The 19,123-nt window shown below is 37.6% G+C and overlaps 1 protein-coding gene across 1 annotated transcript in view; it reads right to left on the bottom strand.

The window, feature by feature from the left end:
- Positions 1 to 5,965: 5,965 nt before the first annotated feature.
- KNDC1 (kinase non-catalytic C-lobe domain containing 1) overlaps positions 5,966 to 19,123 on the bottom strand; it is a 56,155-nt gene continuing 42,997 nt past the window's right edge. Inside the window, exons 17-30 of the mRNA XM_054382483.1 lie at positions 18,418 to 18,821; positions 16,239 to 16,332; positions 16,006 to 16,103; positions 14,623 to 14,834; positions 12,506 to 12,619; positions 11,945 to 12,092; positions 11,369 to 11,548; positions 10,077 to 10,292; positions 9,545 to 9,627; positions 8,186 to 8,336; positions 7,649 to 7,771; positions 7,487 to 7,546; positions 6,693 to 6,850; positions 5,966 to 6,197 (exon numbers count right to left, since the gene is read on the bottom strand). Coding sequence (XP_054238458.1) covers positions 5,966 to 6,197; positions 6,693 to 6,850; positions 7,487 to 7,546; positions 7,649 to 7,771; positions 8,186 to 8,336; positions 9,545 to 9,627; positions 10,077 to 10,292; positions 11,369 to 11,548; positions 11,945 to 12,092; positions 12,506 to 12,619; positions 14,623 to 14,834; positions 16,006 to 16,103; positions 16,239 to 16,332; positions 18,418 to 18,821 — 2,273 coding nt within the window. The remainder of the gene's footprint in view (positions 6,198 to 6,692; positions 6,851 to 7,486; positions 7,547 to 7,648; positions 7,772 to 8,185; positions 8,337 to 9,544; positions 9,628 to 10,076; positions 10,293 to 11,368; positions 11,549 to 11,944; positions 12,093 to 12,505; positions 12,620 to 14,622; positions 14,835 to 16,005; positions 16,104 to 16,238; positions 16,333 to 18,417; positions 18,822 to 19,123) is intronic.

Genomic DNA, 19,123 nt, shown 5'->3' with positions numbered 1-19,123 from the left:
CCAGGAGCTCATACACCAATTCCTTGAGTTTATTGAAGTTTGCTTTTTTGAATCCCACTGTTGCTATTCTGCTTCTTTAATTTCTTTCTTTCCTTTGGATCATGAACTTTCATCTTGATTGCTTTCCACCTTCAGATTTTGAACTAATTTACTGATCAGAATAACAGCCTTAATATCAGCCTACTGCCACAGATGAAGCCTCCACACTCTCTGGCTGATGATTAGTTACAGTCCCCATACCATGGCACTTAGCCCTTTTAAATTAAACACAGAAAATAGTATGTAGCTCTGCCTTTAGATTCCAAATCAATTACATATATTTTTGACATAATTTTGATAGTCTTCCCCTTGTCTTTCTTTCCTTCACTTCTATATGCTTGTTCCCTCCAATACTTTGCAATATTTTGTGTACTAAGGTGTAGCTTCCTGACCTTATTCCCCATGCTCCCACCACTAGCTTAGACACTCAAAGCTACATCTAATCTGTTCCCATGCCAGGCTCAGACCAAAGCACATCCTGGCTATCATAAGAGGGATGAGCAGGTAGTATGGGTATGCACTTGAAGCACAGTGTACTGCAATATGTCCCTTGGTCTGGATGAAAAACAAAAACAAAGAAAAAGTGACATTTCAAAATACATTATTCTTGCAATTTTAAATGGAGCCAAAGGTACTCGGTAATTTGTCAGCTATCTCACTTTATGTAGTTGGTTACCTATTGCAGTTCTCCATATTTTTCTCCAGGTTTCAGTCTTTTGATAAATTATTTTTTATTTAAACAAACTCATTTGGGGGGAATGTTGTATTATCTGTTAGCAGTTTTATCCAATCTTTGTCCTGCAGTTTACCTGCATGGAGAAAAGTTACCTTGCTAATGTCTGTGGACCTATATATATACCTTGGGAATCATCTGTCCTGTTTTGCTATTTTACCTTCAAGACCCTTTCACTTCTTTGCATCAAGAAATGGATAATTAGGAGATACCTGGAGGAGATAAGAAGACACCTCTTCCCCAGCATAAGTGACTTCATTCTTTATCCTCCCTTTTTCACAAAACCCAGTAACTCTAGTCTACATTTGTGCATCTGATTATCCTGGAGTTTGGCAAGTATGCAGAGCCCCACAAAAAACAGAGCACGCAACTAGGGCTAATGAAAGTATGAAGTAGTACCAAATGCCTGACTAGGCACAATCTTGCACTTTTATGTAACAAGTCACTGACAGCCACATTGTGGTTATCCAAACAAAAGTGGATGTGCTATTTAGAAATATTTTGTTTGTTTGTTTTTCTGGACATGTTCCACTAGCTTGTTTGCAGAAATATATATTGAGCATTGGTTACTTAAGTGAATAACTTACTACTGTTACTGTTTATGAGCTTCAAGAGATACTATAAATAAACATCTATTTGCAGACATTTTAATTCTGAATCTGATTCTCAGGCTCACCCATGCCCAGTTCAGCTTTTCAAATTATGTCTCTCTGATAATGGCAACTCAAATTGTCCAGTACTCTGAGCTCCTGAATTGCATTATGACAATTGACCTTTACCAGTTTAAAGCACAGTATCTATTCTAGTGTCCAAAACAAGTAGGTATTTAATTTTCAATGCCAAAATCAGAACAAGACCAAGCTTAGCATTAGAATGACAAATTAAATTAAATAATCTTACAGCTAAGACACAGGACAGATTTACAAGGCAGAACCCAAATCCCTGCCTTTTAGGCAAGTTACAAAAGCATCATTTACATTAGACCCAAAATGAACAAACAGAATGATGCAAAGTCCAGATCCCAGACTAGATTACTGAAATGGCCTGATGTAATATGGCAACTGAGAATTCCACTCATTTGTCAGACACTGAAATATCACTGAACAAGAAGTACATTAAAATAATGCCAAGATGAAGCTGCCCTGGCAAACTTTCAGGTTGTTTACAAAGAACCTACACATAATAGCTAAAAGACCTTCAAAAACTGCAACTAAAGAGCTTCTGTCTGAAAAGTGAGACAAGAAGATTCTGCAAATCAGTTTCTAGTCTACAGGGATTGTTGGCCCTCACTGACAGATTTAAAACAGCCACATAAAAAGGGCCTTCAAAATTTTGCTTCAGGAATCTTTAAATAGAGATTGGAAAAATGGAATTGTTCCTTCTCACCTGTAGTTTAGAGACTTATCAGAATGCAAAATCATAAGAAAACCTCCCAGTGGAATCGTTCACCATGGCTTCCTAATGTATTGATAGAATATTAAAAGATCTATTGGGAATAACCTTTTATGATGCAAACTCTAGTGGAGGCAACTAAAATGACTATTTGAAAATTCCTTACATTATAATACCTAAATGAAGACAAAAAAATTATTTATAGGTTCTTCAGAGATGACTCAAATTAAACTTGATTTATGGGGCTTGAGTTTCCAAATACAGTTCAAACCTGCATTTCCTATGCTTTGAGTCTCCTTCTAAAGCTCCATATGCAGTTAAATGTAATTATTTATAAAGCATGTTTTGGGGAAGATTTTCTGGGGAAAAAACAAACAAACAAACAAACAACAAAAACCCCTCAACAAAATCCAAATGGAAACTCTAAATGGATCACAACATGTAATTTAAATGAGGATATGTTCTGGCTCATACTTAAGCAAGTATGAGGGATATTATTTTATCTGCACTTTTCCTTTTATTGTAGAATCAAGGACTGAAATAATCAATCATATGTTTAACACCGAAAATTTGTTAGCTTCCTTTCTTTCAAAGTGCAGTTTATTAATTTATTATTTAGAAACAGATTTTCTAAAGTTGTAATCCTTTGAAAAATCACACACAGTACTCACAAAAGTTATGAGTCTTAGCAATGCTTATGAAACCAGCCCAATTTATAAAGAATGAATGTAGAAAACCATAAAAGCAAATTTTAGAAGTGGATGGAAATTTTCCAAGGACAGAAATTTGTTAGAGTCATGAGTCAGTGTTGATTCACAAAGTATTTCCCAGCTTCTGGGCTTGGGCTGCTGTGGAATAGTTCATATAACTCAACTGAATCTCCCTTGTTTGCTGGCAGGCTTCTGGAGGTGTTGGAGCTGGAAACCTGCATTCAAATGCGGTTAGTGTAACTAGGGCACAGTTCCCAAGTCTCTAGCAGGAGAGCTGAAAACCCCAGGGATCCTGGGGACAGACACCTACAAAGAGACACAGGAAGAGCACCAATGCACAGAGAACTGAAAAATGCTCCCCAGGAGTATACTTCCTTTCAGAAGCCCCATGGATCACTGTTTGAAAAATAAACAGCAAAGCCAAAACGAGGGAAGCATGATAAAAATGAAGGACTAGGACAAATTGTGGCAATTTGGGCTTAAAAACAAACTCTTTTTTTTCCCATTTTAATTGGCTATTGGAATGGAAACATGGGTTCAGACTGCACAGTCCCTCAGTTTTGCAATACGATTGATCTACATATTTTTTTTTGCCAACTAGAAACAACTGAACTTGCTTTTCTGATGTTTCTTTCTGTATTTTCTTTTACAATGACATTCCCCACAAAGGGATAAAACTTTAGCCCAACCCTTCCTGCTCATTAAACAAAAATAAGTCATAGAATTACATGCTAGACCTAACTTTATTCTGAACTCTGTGTCATGTAAGGTGTGCATACATCAGTGCTCACAGGCAAAAGCAAACCAGTTTCTTTGTATAAAAAGCTATTTCTTTTGTTATTGTTGTTTTGGGTTGGTGTCTAAATACAAAATCTTAAAAACACAGCAAAGCAGTATCAAAACTCAATATATGCTTTTATAACAATTAAAGGTCTAAGAGACCAAAGCATTATACAGGAGACGATTTAAAAATTCTTGCATAGCACCAGGTATCATCATAGAACAAAAAGGATATTTTCTAGGTGTAGTAGTTGTTTTAAATCTTCACAAAACTAAGAAATATATGATATAATTATCAGGAGTGAATGCAAAATACAAATGATAAATCAATCCACCAAAGAAAAAAAATTCAACAGTCTGTCAGCTATATAAAATGCATTTATTAATATCATGAGATCAGCAAGTTTTGTGGAGTCCTTTACATTAGTAAAGCTTATGCTACTTGAAATTTTACTGTCTTTCAAAGGCAAGGCGTGGCATTTAAGTGATTGGCAATTTTTAATTGAGGAAAAAACCAAATAACTACTAATAAACCAAATTACTTTAAATAAATGCATATAGATCAAACAAGAAATGTATGTCTGAAGATAAGGTTATCATAAACATTCTTAAATCATGGTATTACATAAAGATAGGAGGTAAATATTGAATAGCAACACCTTTCACTTCCCTAAGGGTATGCCAGAGTACTACAATTAATGACATGCTAGGCCTACATATGAGAAATAAAATAAATCATCTTAAAAGTAGAACAAATGCAAGAAAATTCTGTTGAGGACTGAATTCTCCAGTTTTCAAACCAATAGGAACACAAAAGTTAGTCTGGCATTAATATATTACTATGAAAAAGCAACCAAGGTATTTAATGGCAAGTCCAGACATACCTTGTGTTTGAAAAAAGATGAGCAGCAGGTGGCCTGTCATGTATATGTTGCTGTTACTGACAGGAGAGAAGAAACTTTCCTTTTATTGAAAAAAATCTACAATTTGACATGTGCACATGCATTTCTATCAAATACCACAGCACAATTTGCAAAATACCAGTGATGTGCACATTCCCACTTCTTATATCATTATCTCCCTCCATCACTAAAGCACACCAAGACATTTACTTCACATCTGCTTGTCACATCTCTCAAAGGAATTTTTTTTTTTTTTAAATTTTAAAAGACAGTTCTAGCAAATCACTTTCATGATAGAACTCATTTTAACTGTTTCTTGCCCTTCCCCAGTTCTCTTCTAGTACCACTGCTGCTCCCTCTGGTAGAAACACTTGTAACTAATTTGTAGCCTTAACATTTTGGACCTGGGTAAATCAGGGGTAGGTCATCAAACTTTCTAGCAATAGCATCACATTTCATCTCCATTTAGAAGGTCTTGTCAGTATAAGCTCTATAAACAGTCTAGGATCAAAAGTTGTACAAGTTGGAGATCCAAATTTCACACAGTTGTCTTCTGTTGCATGCTGTTGGAGCATTGCAATCCACAAAAGCAATCTCAGGAGCAAAAGCCATTATATGTACAGAGACCAGCAAAGTAATTCTTGTGCCAAATACAGAAGAAGAAAAACAATTTTGTATTTATTCTTTCTACAAGGCCACAAGAGCAGAAGTAGAGCAAAGAAGTGGTAGTATTTAGATTCAGATCTTAATTTCATTTGGAAATAGGTTAGTCTAATGACCTTAAAACTGAAACAACAACAAAAAAAATTGCATTGTGGCATTCCTCTCCTTCCTTAGTATGCTTGAAGAAAAAGGTGGCAAATTATTTAAGTCAACTATAGTTTTCATAACACACAACATAAAAGCAAGACACAGCAACAGTCAAAGAAGAGCAGAGGACCAGTGTCCCTGAATTCTATGCACACTGGGACAGATATAAGCAAACTATATTTATATAAAAATATATTCCACATTTAATGAACTACACTTTGAACTCTCCTAGGCCAACTTTGCAACAGGAGGTGCAATTGTAACTTATTGAAGTGGTATTTTTTTAGATTTTTTGTTTATGAGCTAATTAATTTTTTTTATGCTGAAGAACACTGGAAAATTTAATCATCCTTTTCATCTATACAATCTCTTTACTTTTGTCTTTATTTATATTCTTTTCATTTGTCTTCCAATTGCCAGGGACTCGGATCTCATCAGTCAGCGTTTTGTAAATCCGTGTTAAGCGATAGCATAATTTCAACTTGAAACGGAATTGTAAGTTACTTAAGTATTTGCTTGGGAATTGGTCCAGGAGATTAAGTCAACTTAATGCAGTTTTGCAGTCTACACTTGGAATAGAGCAGATGAGATGTAAATAATTACTGAAATGTTGCCTTCATTCTGCGCAGCGCATCCTGGATTTTTCGAGAATGTTTTTCTGCTGGTATCTGATGGAAGTTGGCACAGTTGTCAGCTGCCAAGGCAGAAATTTCTGCATCTTTAAAATGACTTATTCTTTGCCTGAGGTAAGACTGCAGCTTGAAATCTGGTGTATAGGTGTAAGGATTCTCTTGAAATGCATGGACTTGGCTCACGACTTTTGCAATATTTCTTGAAAGAGAATATGGTAAGGATATTAGTTTGTTTTGCTGATTAAAAACACCACCAAAAAACCCTGAACAAAACTCCTCAAGCCCCAGATCCCCAAACTTTAAAGGAAATTCCGCACTTTCTTCTATAGATATAGAATCATAGAATTGTTAAGGTTGGAAGGGACCTCAAGGATCATCTAGTTCCAATGCCCCTGCCATGGGCAGGGATACCTCTCACTAGATCATGTTGCCCAGAGCCACATCCAGATTGGCTTTAAAAACCTCCAGGGATGGGGCTTCTACCATCTCCCTGGGCAACTTGTCCCAATATCTCACCATCCTCATGGTAAAAAACTTCTTCCTACATGATGCTTCTTCTTATATGACCCTTTAGATGTCAAGACGACTGAAACCATTTTAGCTGCTGACTGTGAAATGTTGCATTAACTCTCATTTCCCCAGTAGAAAATAACACTTTAGAAATCCAGGTGACATACATAAATAGAACAATTACCTAAGTTTAGTCCACTTGTGAGCTCCATTTGTCATTGTGAATCCTCCAGTTTCAAGTTGCTGGACATGCATAGCCAAAACATGGGCTGATGGAATTGTTGGGTGTGTTTTGAATCTTTCTCCTTCCATTAAGCACAAACTGTCACTTTTTAAAAACACCTAGTTTAGAAAATGCACACAGACAAGTCTCAATTTCAGTGTGCCAGAGTAGGTTTTACAACAAATTCTTCACTTCATGTATTTAAGCACTATGGATTTACTTGTCATTACTTTTCTGGCATTGAAGCTGAAGACAACACTATCAATCAATCCGGCAGCAAGCACTTTAAAGTACAGAAATAAGGAAATGAACTCTAATCAAGATATACTTTGTACCTATTTTTTAATTGCTCTAAATCAGAGCTAAAACTACACTTTTAGAAATCCACTCTATTATTTGAAGTTGGATAGATCAGTGAGAGAATTCCTGTGATAAAAGAAACATTTAAGATTTTTCAAAACAGATTATAGCCACAAAGCTTCTGTGGAAATCATGAGGAAATCACAATGCCCCAGCTTGCTCTGAAATGTCTTTCTTGATTTTTAGACACACAGGATATATTTTTGGGAACTACTAAGATGAAAATTAATATGTAAGCTCTCAGCCTGAGAGTCAACAGCTTTAAATTGGATTAAAATTTCCTTCATCATACAAAGTAATAATTAAGGCTCTCATCCTGCAGAGGCATCCATTTAAGCAGATCTTGCACCTTAACCCTAAAGAAGTATTTCTACATTACAGACTTTATACTATACCTCAACAGCCTTGAGTTCCTCCATTATTTCAGCTACTTTTGCAGGTAAGATTTTCCAGGCCTTTTAACAAAACAAAACATATTTTTGTTTTTCACATTAACGTCCATATTGGAACAAGATTATGTTAAGTAAAATAGTTACAGAGGAGAGTCCCAAACTTACGGGTAACTGTCGCACAATAAGATTTTCCAAGCCTGCTAGGATTTGCATTGCAGTAGCAAAATTTCTTTGTTCATAGCAGCATTTTGCTATAAGAAGAAATTTTGATAACAAGCTCACCTGCAGCTGAAGAAAAAAAAGAAAAAAAAACAAAACACAAAACCTCCCTGAAATATATATAGTAAATCTGCATAAAAGGAAGAAGAGAGATACATTTTTCTCTTTGAGTTTATCATCAAAATTTTCACTCTAGTAATATTTTCCTCCCACACAAAGCTTCCTCTTTTCTGTCACTGAGGTGTCCCTGTTGAAATCTGACATCTATTCTCCTCAGGCAACTTATTTGTTACATTCTATTAGGTTTTTGACATCTGCTACTATAAAACATCCAAGACCCTCTTTGTGACAACAAACAAAATTGTTAACTGCCCACTCACAGGTGAATTTCAGAGTATTTCCTGCAGCTTTTCTACATAGCAACGTACATACAGTGATAAGTAACTGTTTCATAATAAATAATACAATATAACAACAACAAACCTTAGATGTGTGACATGTTACAATTTCAGCAGCAACCCAGGTGCTGATACTGTCTGCGTTTCTTAGTAACTGTAGAAGGTACTGATCTTGTATGCACTTAGACAGAAACAGATTACAGACTTGAAGTGAAACTGTCTCAGTAGAAACAGCTCTATGGAGAGAACGGGGGAAAGAAAGACAAAAACAATTCATGCTGACTTCGTATTTTTAAAGAAAATCATGACCGTGAAGATGCCAACTTAATAGTTTAATTTTGCAGTGCTTGCAGTTTTGAATTTATAATCTTTTACAAAGTACCTGGTGAGCTATGTTACTTTTTCTTCCTTACAATTACAAGATAAATATATGTAATTACAAGACAGGCAGGTGCTGTACCCATGCAGTATTTCTGTGCATAAAGACACCTTCACCATTTGTTACTGAATAAAATCTCCAACCTGATCCCATCTCCAATCTCCAACCCTGCATCCAATCTGACACAAAATAACAGCCAGAAATCCAAACTCATTATAAACTGCAGCTCTAAGAAATCAAGCCTGGCTCCTAGTGGCACAACACACATTTTTTTCCCCTGTGACTGAACCCTGAATCAGTATAAACCAGCTGAATTAGCCGCTGTCATTTAACAATCTGCAAAAGATGAGCTGCTTTAGATGCTCATTCCCCACTCTTAGAACAGTCTACTACATGTAGTGCAGTTATTAAGTTTTAATTAAAAGCTAGCTGAATCCACTGAGCATGTAAGAAGTAGACCATAAGCAAATATAATTATGTCCATGTGGTTGGAAACACTAATTACTGTTGGGCCAGTAACTTAAATAGGTTGGTAACCACTCTAATGACTGGTTATGTATCTATGAATACTGATACTTCATCTACCTAACAGTACAAAATGAACACTGCACTGAGAAGCTGCACTGCCTCCATCCACATTCAGGACCCAACTGCACATGATTCTGGGCAACTTATTCCAGCTGACCTTGTTCAAGGTTGGGGTGGTTGGACCACACAATCTTGAGAGGTCGTTTTCAACCTCATCTACTTTGTGATTCTGTAATTTTGGTAGTTGAGATTTTATACACATACAGACAGGCATTATCCAGCAGCCTCTTTCAGAAATCATTGCAATGTTTTTCAAACAAAACCAAAAACTCCTGACACAAGTCTTCAGAAATATTTTGGCCTGATCAATGTACCATATACATACACACATATAAAATAAAAAAAGAGTACATACACAGACTAGTTTGTTGAAAAGATGTTAAATTCTTAAGATGTTTCTCTTTTCCTAGATGCATTAAAAGTGTAAGGCTATTGTTCATTAACAGTACAGAAGGGCAGTTAAATGAAACAACTTACTTTTGGACAGCAACACATTTGTCTTTAACGCCAAGCGCTCTTGAGTTTAGAAAGTGTACTGGATGACATTTGTGAAACATTTCCTAAAAAAAAAAAAAAAAAAGAAAGAGAGAGAGAAAGGAAAAAAAAAAAAAGGAAAAAAAGAGCAAGATATATCTGTTGTTAGATCTAACAGTTCTTCTAAAATGCTCAGGGAAAAATGTGACAGAGGTTTCCCTCTCCCCAGCATGCCTTCAGCAAATTCATCAGAGGCATCGCAGCCTAGGAAGAGAATTAGCCATTCTAAATTTAACTGTAGAAATTTCAAGAGAAAAAAAAAAAAAAACAACCAACCAAAACACCCAACCCACACACAACCAAAAAACCAACCCAAACAAACAAAACCCAAACAAATGAGATTATTTGAATCCAAAGTCTTAGGAAATAGTACGAAATAAGCTTGAAACAGGTTTGGGAAATGGTAGAGAAAGGAGACTGAGTCTAAAGGAGTAAGATATTAATTGCACTTCCAAGCAACCCTAGTCCTTTGTACCTGTTGCAGTAATGTCAGCTGACAACAAAGCTGTTGTGCACTGTATTCTATTAAGAGATATGGTCCCATTTCATCTGCTTTAGCAAAGGAGACTGGGAATTCTTCTGTAAAACTGTAATAGCATGGCTTTGGCAAAACTGATGAGCTACTGTACAGTCGCTGTCTCTGATATTGTGCAATTGGTCCCATACCTTTGGAAAGTTTCCAGTTAAAGTTCTGTAGGAGAAAAAAAAAAGTAAAGCTACAACTTCCCTAAACCAAACATTGTGTCTTCCCTTGCTTTAACTTTCTGCAATGTTTTGTTACAGAAACACCTTTGTGGATGCAAAATTCTTCAACTAATCTTCAGGGTTAGCTCAGATGCTGATTGGCTTATCCAACACTGCTGTTCTAAGCTAATGTAATACAATATGCAGTCGATGAGTCTGAGCAGGAGGTTATCAGATCTCAATCAACAACTGAAACCCCTGTGTATTCAAGCTTTTTGCCATAAATGGTCTATATTTTTAAGCTTTGTACTTTGTTTTACTTCTTATCCCTACTATTCCTTGGACTCTTTTTGCTTAGAATCGAACAGCCCTTTCCAAAGAAACATTTGTTTTTGCATTCTGTTCCCTTCTTCCACCTTCCATTATGGTGCAGTGACAATAAATTAAATCTCTTTATTCTGCTTGCATGCACAGAATTCTGCACCTTTATCAAGAGGCTGGTTCAACTTGCACATTATTGACACATTTTCCTTTTACAGGTAATTGTGGTCACTCTGTAGAGAGATTTTTTTTTCAGCAAAAGCCACAGTACGCTCCAGCTTTTGGGGTTACTTTTAACTAGGATACTATACGAACCAGTAGACAAAGACAAAAGTTCAGACAAGCTTTTGCTACAAACTTGAAAGTTCTAGCAGGAAACACCTCACCCTTTCTCATCTTCCTATTATTATAAATATATAAACATATATGCCTAAAAAAAAAGTGTTCATCTGATGAAAGGGAAAATATTTCCTAGGAACTATGAGTCACATGCTAGCATCAAACATGAAGAGTTCAACTCCTCTCGAAATTCTGATTATTTGTTCTATTCCTGAAAGTGCTGACAGGGTACAATTAAGGCTGAAGATTTCCACAGTTACAGGACTATTTAGGCCTTAGATACTTTCAAAAGAAAATGTAAAATGCAGGTACATAAATTTTACTAAATCAGGGTGTAGACCCTAAGCTGGATACTTCAGGTTTTGTCAGAAAATACTATATGGAAATGTGCTTCATATACTGCATTCTGAAGAAAAGACATGCCTTTCTGCAAACATCTTCTGAGAGCTTTTTACATAGAGAATGTAATGTTTTCCTGTCTTCCTCGCCCTCCTCTTCACATTTGTCCATGCTGGAGCTCTGCTGAGCATTACCACTTTTCTTGGCAGAAGCATCCTCAAGCAATGACAATAAGTGCTCACCATAGCCATTTAATGGAGCAACCTGCAAATGCAAAATAGTTAAACAGAATATTGAACACAATTTCCCATAAATTATAAGCAAGCCATAATATAGCTGTAAGGCTCACATGGTCCAAAACCAGACATATTTAACATAGCTGTAAGGCTCACATGGTCCAAAACCAGACATATTTAACATAGCTGTAAGGCTCACATGGTCCAAAACCAGACATATTTAACATAGCTGTAAGGCTCACATGGTCCAAAACCAGACATATTTAACATAGCTCTCAAAGACAGTATTATTTATTTTTCTTTGACTTCAATTGCAATTAGGACAGTTGTTTGTAATAATCTTATATGTATCACAACTGATGTCAATTGATTTTTTTTTTTACTTTTATTTTTTCTTAAAGTTTCTACTGAAATTCTGGCTTACCTTGGAAGAAATAAATTCTTTTAGGGTACACAAAAGATCACTATTTGTTGCAAAGTCTACACTGTAGCAGTCTTCAATCCAAGCCTGCAGGATGTAGAAACTGCGGTTACGGATTTTGGTAAGTGACGTGGAAGAATCCAGGCTTGCACTGGTGAGAAGAAAAAGGAATTTATTTCACTAAAATTGATATCCAAGTCCAACTTAAAAATAACTGTTGAAAGAACCATGAGGATTATTTGGTACTGACTGCACTATCTTTAAATCTTCTGCTTCATGTCTCTAGTATCCATGGTTCTATGGAAAGAAGGCTGAGGTTGTACTTACAAGCCAGCACTGAACAACTGGCAGAAGTATGCCTCAGATTCATAAGTAAAAAATGATGCAAGCAGTCTGTCAACTATAGCACTTGCTCCAGTTTATCTCTCACTTGTTAAGAAAGTCTTACAAAAACAACTGCCACATTTAAATTAAATGTAATACTTTTCAGAAATACCTAGATAGTGTTGCAGGGGGAAGAGTCAATTGTGCTTTGATAGTATTTTTCAGGGGAAATTACTGTACCTGGATAAAGTGCTGCTGATTCTATCAAGAAGAAACTGCAAAAATTCTTCTTGTGTGCAGAAATAGCGAAAAGTGTAGAGAAATTGCTGTACGTAGCCTTCTAAAAACGCATTTCTGTGAAGCACAAGAAAAATTTCAGACAAGCCAGAACACACTTTCTGCTCACATTAGAAGAGTACAGCAACAGAAAAAAAAAAACCTTGAAAGATCAAGAATTAGCAGGGATTTTATATTCTCCTACATTATCTCTACGTAAAACCTGGATTTATTTTTGTTTTTACAAAACAAATACCGCAATTGCCAACACTGAAAGCATACTTTATTAAAAAAAAAAAAAAGCTTATCTACTTGTAATTTTGTAAAGAATCACTTTGACATTTCTATTATTATAAAAAATCATATTCTAAATGGTAGGGAAGGACATACCTAATTTTCTTTTTTTCTATCATCTCACTTCATGTTCTAAATGGTGTTCATAGAATCAACCAGGTTGGAAGAGACCTCCAAGATCTTCCAGTCCAACCGATCACTGAGCCCTAAGCAATCAACCAGACCATGGCACTAAGTGCCTCATCCAGTCTCCTCTTGAACGTCTCCAGCGATGGCGACTCCACCACCTCCCCGGGCAGCCCATTCCAATGGACAACCACCCTCTCTGTGAAGAACTTCCTCCTAACATCCAGCCTATACCTCTGGCACAACTTGAGACTGTGTCCTCTTGTTCTGCTGCTGGTTGCCTGGGAGAAGAGACCAACCCCCACCTGGCTACAACCTAGTTGTAGACAGCAATGAGGTCACCCCTGAGCCTCCTCTTCTCCAGGCTAAACACCCCCAGCTCCCTCAGCCTCTCCTTACAGGGTTTGTGTTCCAGACCCCTCACCACCTTCGTTGCCCTTCTCTGGACACGTTCCAGTACCTCAACATCTCTCTTGAATTGAGGAGCCCAGAACTGGACACAATACTCAAGGTGTGGCCTGACCAGGGCTGAGTACAGGGGAATAATAACCTCCCTTGTCCTGCTGGCCACACTATTCCTGATACAGCCCAGGATGCCATTGGCCTTCCTGGCCACCTGGGCACACTGCTGGCTCATGTTCAGCCCACTATCAACCAGTACCCCAGGTCCCTTTCTGTCTGGCCGTTCTCCAGCCACTCTGTCCCCAGCCTGTAGCGCTGGGTATTTGTTATAACAACAGCATAAAAAACATATACTTCAAGTGAGAAAATATTTTCTGTAATTCTTATTAGAGCAGTAGTTGCTTTAACAAGAGAACATACTAAAAATAAGTGTGTCTTACTTTTTCTTTACATACACACACACTCTCAAGGTCTTAACACAGGTCAGTTGTCACGTCTCCTGATGGCTCATGGCTATCCATTAAAGTTTGGGTTTGATGAATATGGAAACTGTGATTCCAAAATAATTTGTTTACTTTGTGCAAAACATTGACTACCGGGAAAAGCAGCACTCAGGATAAGAAACTAGGTCTCAGAGTTGGGATGAGCTGGGAGAAGTAGCTAGAAGGAAGCTGCTCCAACCAGTCTGGTGGAGACTCTCAGGCAGTTTCCATCCTTCATGCTATTATGGCTCAGGAACCTAAAACACTGCTCGCACCATTATTGAGGATTAAAGGACATCTTTGTCCCCATCATGCCCTGAGATAAGCCTCTATATTGATCTGTCCCAAGGTCTGAGAAAATAATATCTAAAACAGAACCTAGATATTTTCACATCCAGCCCATAATAATAAGAATTGTCAAATTATGTGTTCTGAAGAATTGCTATACTGCTGGTAGTAACATAAAGCCTTGATTCCATGGCAACTATCAGAGCAAAGCCTCAAATAAGTAAAGGATAAAAAAAGCTTAAAGTTATTAATGTTTTATTCATTATAAAATGATTTGAGTTTTGATTATTTCTTATCAAATGGTCCTCTGCCATTTCCATGCCCATTTTCTGTAAATAAGTATTCACAGAAACAACATTAAACTTAATACAAGAGAGGGGAATTTATGCCATGTTCAATAAATAGGATTTATCACGGCAAATATTTTTTGTGAATTAGAAGCTATGCCTCAACCCACTCCCAATTCAAGATGTGCAAAATATACTATACCTAGAATATAAATGAGCCATTAAACCAAGTGGTGTACCAGCCTGCAGAACTCTTGTTCCATTTTCATTATTACATTGGTGTTTGTCTGTGTTATAGTATAGTAGCAATGACGACTTGTCCACAGGTGCCACATCCGCAGTTTCAGTTCTCCCATCGTGAATGACTGCAGGCAGCACACAGGACTCCACACCCCACTGCTCTGCATACATGATCTGTTCAAGCCACCAGAAAACAAAATGTAGGAAAATAAAAAGGAAAATCCACACAAAATACAGCCAAATCAACTTCAGCCAAATCCTATTTCATGTGACTGCTTTTTTGACTTTTTAGGATCATAGAATCAGTCAGGGTTGGAAGGGACCACAAGGATCCTCTAGTTCCAACCCCCCTGCCATGGGCAGCGACACCTCACACTAGATCAGGCTGGCCAGAGCCTCATCCAGCCTGGCCTTAAACACCTTCAGGGATGGGGCCTCAACCACCTCCCTGGACAACCCATTCCAGGGTCTCATCATTCTCATGGTGAAGAACTTCTTCATCACCTCCAGCCTGAATCTCCCCACTTCCAGCTTCATTCCATGGCCCCTGTCCTATCACTACCTGATATCCTAAAAAGTCCCTCCCCAGCTCCCTCGGAGCCTTCTTTTCTCCAGACTGAACAGCCCCAACTCTTTCAGTCTGTCCTCATAGGAGAGGTGCTCCAGCCCTCTGATCATCCTGGTGGCCCTTCTCTGGACACGTTCCAGCATGTCCAGATCCCTCTTGTAATAGGGGCTCCAGAACTGGATGCAGTACTCCAGGTGGGGTCTCACCAGAGCTGAGTAGAGGGGGAGAATCACCTCCCTTGACCTGCTGGCCACACTTCCCTTGATGCATCCCAGGATCTGGTTGGCTTTCTGGGCTGCAAGTGCACATTGACAGCTCATGTTGAGCTTCTCATCCACTAGCACCCCCAAGTCCCTCTTCTCAGGGCTGCTCTCCAGCCACTCACTGCCCAGCCTGTATTTGTGCTTGGGATTGCCTTGACCCAGATGCAGGACCCTGCACTTGGTCTTGTTGAACCTCATGAGGTTGACTTGTGCCCACCTCTCCAGCCTGTCACGGTCCCTCTGGATGGCATTCCTTCCCTCCAGCATGTCTGCTCCACCACACAGCTCGGTGTCATCAGCAAACTTGCTGAGGGTGCACTCAATGCCACTGTCCATGTCACCAACAAAGATAATACTAGCAGCAATTAATTTTATTTTAATAATTTAGGGCCTGCTTGATTTTGCACTTCAACACAAAACACATTTCAGATTTCAGGTACCGACTTGAGCAGCCAACTACACTGATGCAGCAATGAAATGACAAATAAAACAAGCAAAATAAAGTCTGACTTGCCTGCACATATTTCTTCACCAGTTCAAGAAACTGAACTTTTGATTTCATCTCCTGTAGCTGTCCTCTCAGTTTGGGCAACATAGATTTAGTTTCAAGACCTTTAGATTTGAAACATACCATGTAGCAACATCAATGATTCTGATGTATAGAAAAAACCCCAACCAATAAACCCCCTTAAATCTTAAAATAACTAGAGCACCCATTTCACTACCGGCAAGTTGTTGTAATCTTACCTTTGCTGCTTCTTTCTTTCTGCAATAGTTTCTGGTAAAACTTTATGGTCTTCCTGTAATTTTTTGTCTCCATAGTTAGCAATTGTTCTAGTTCCTATTTAAAGAGAAAAGGGATTCTGATCAGAACGGTGAACAAAGATCCTAGTAGGAAACTGAAGTTTTAGAAGGGAATTATTTCATATGAGGGAAAAAAAAAAAAAAGAGCATCCAAACAGAGAAGAATATGACATCAACCAGGAAAAACTACCTCTCACACCTGTGCTTGCTTGCAAGTTAGAACATGCATCACCCAGCCCCAGAAAAAAAATTAGTTCTGCCCCAGTTCTACAGCTTAAGAACTAGAGCTGGTTTGTGTTATGATGACACCACACTGAAGTTTGTCTGAATCTGTTTATATAAATATGCTTTTAGTTATAATTACACTTATATCTCATTATTTGCAAGAGCATTTTGAAAAGTATGCTCAGAAGTCATCCAGAATTCAAACTGAAATCAGTGCAGACCCCAGAAGTGTTCTATTAGGCAGCTGACCTGTATCTGCAGCAAGAACTGAATGTTTGACTGAAAGCAATGTTTTCCAAACCAGTATAATTTTATTATGTTATACAACCAGGTCAGAAGGCAGACGAGAGCTGCTCTGTACATAACATACCAATTCTGAAGTTCAGCTTACATGTTTTATATTTATGTATTATTATGTAATATTATTTATGTGTTATTTATGTAATAGAAAAATAAATTAATTTTCTGGGAAATTATGTAACAACAAGCAACAGATAGAAATGAAAGATTTCTCAGAACAATATAAAATTTAATGTGAACATTTTTAATTGTTTGCATATCAAAGGTTTCATATTTTACCAACCAGTGGAAATGAGCCATCCAGCTTTGGTTCAGCTTCTGATTTATTATGAAGCAGCAAACATGATGTGTGTTGTGTTTTATAAAAGTGGTGGCTTTTGCACTTGGGTCCTAAGCTAACTGCCAGTGACCCAGTTACATGAAACAGCATTTTAAATGGAGTAAGTTCACTGAATGCAGCAGACAGGACTCCCACAGCAGAATGATCAGAAAACACACAGCTCAAAGTTAACATATCAAACAACAGATTGGTAAATAGGTTAGCTTTAATGGGATGGACTTACTAGAAATTAATCTGAGTCTGAGAAAAACTTGTCACTTCTTCAGAAAAGCTCAAAAGTTTTAACAACATAGTTCATTAGCAGCAGAAGTCACAAAAGGCCTGTGGATTTTTATAAGACTTACTGCTGCACAGGCCTCACAGTGAGAAGAGTGAAAGCACAGAAAAGCTGTTATCCAGACTCTGAATTGCAACATGCTTGCTTTTACTTAAAGTTTTGGGTTTGCTTCATTAACCAAAGTGAAACTATGTTAATTAAGAGATGAACACAGAAAGGAAATCCAAAAGAGTAGCGATTTTATGACATTTGGAATGTGGTGGACAGAAGGGGTTTGTCCCCTAAAAAACTTCAGGTGAGTGGCAATGAAGTCAGTAGCAAACTCCCAGTCTATTCCACAACACCTTCCACTTAAGTGGGTCTAGAATATAAGTATTTTAAATGAACCTATACATGCAATTGTTCTGCTTTCTCAGAAGTATTTTTGTCAGGGTACTTTTCTACAGAACATTTCTTAGGCTAGGGAACAAAGTAACGATAGAGTGACTCTGCTTACTTGAAACAAAACAAAACAAATTCCAGTCTGTTCTTGAAGCATAAATTTATGTGCAAATAACTGCCATTCTGCTGGCAAACAGTGAGAAGCTGTCAGGGAATGCATGGTGACCAAAGAAAAGGTGTCAAAGAATGACAGGGTGGACCTCTTGAGACCCTGTGATAGACACCAGTCATAGTCATTCTTTGCTTTTTTTCTATAATATTACCACTATGGTGTTGGTGTACATGGCAGACAGTACTTTTCCAGCCAACTTCAGGAAGAGAAGATGAGTTGTAGGTCAGTGGTTATAAATCTCATGTCAGTGCTCTTTTATTTTGGAATATGATCCTTAGCCTGGTTTACTGACAAGACATCACAAATTTTGAGGGTTTAAAAACAGTATTTAAAACAAGGGGGGTTCAACTCACTATAAACAAATATTATAGTACTTTTAATCAGCAAGTAAAGAGGTATTTTAATGATTTTAAATCAATATACTCACCACTTTTTTAGCATCTATATTTTGTGACTCACTTGATTTCTGCTTTCCAAGGTTTTTTGTGTAACTATGAACTTCTGAATCAAAACATTCAGCCCCATAAAATGCACTGCTCCAACCAGGACTACAGCCACGAAAGTCAGGTAGATTGGGAGACATAAGGTAGCTGCTTCCAGGTATCTTTATCATAGTCTCTTGCTCTGGCTCTGTATTTTCTTCTGCCAAGCCTGGACTGATACAACAGCTGTTGCTTTGTAAACATTGCTCCCCTTTCTCTACAAGGATAGTATTTTGCAGCTTCAGGTCCTTTTTGAAGTCATCCAAAGGTGACTCATCAAAATCCATTTCAGCTAATGATGCATTTCTCATAGGCTCAGCCTTCACATCAAAGATTGCTTCCCCTTTTCCTGAAGGGGATGTACGGAGGGGAAAGAAAGAATGGTCATGTGCTGCAATTCATCCTTTGCTGAATTTAAAACACTACACATATGAAACACAGTTACAAGACAAAGCTTTAACACAAAAGGTAAGTATGCCAGATTCATGCACACATTAGTAAAAAGCTTAGCTCTTGAGTTTTTTTTCCATACATAAGTTTTGAAGCTTTTATTCCATACATCCAGGGCAAGAATACTTGATAAGCCAAAGGGGACATAGATGTTAAAACTTTCTGCTCCTACAGGACTCATTCCCTTTAGCTACAACGGGA

The sequence above is a fragment of the Indicator indicator genome, chromosome 7 (genome assembly GCF_027791375.1).
Source record: "Indicator indicator isolate 239-I01 chromosome 7, UM_Iind_1.1, whole genome shotgun sequence".
Lineage (NCBI taxonomy): Eukaryota > Metazoa > Chordata > Aves > Piciformes > Indicatoridae > Indicator > Indicator indicator.
Note: the sequence above shows the minus strand (reverse complement) of the source record. Positions and strands in the feature narration are given on the sequence as shown.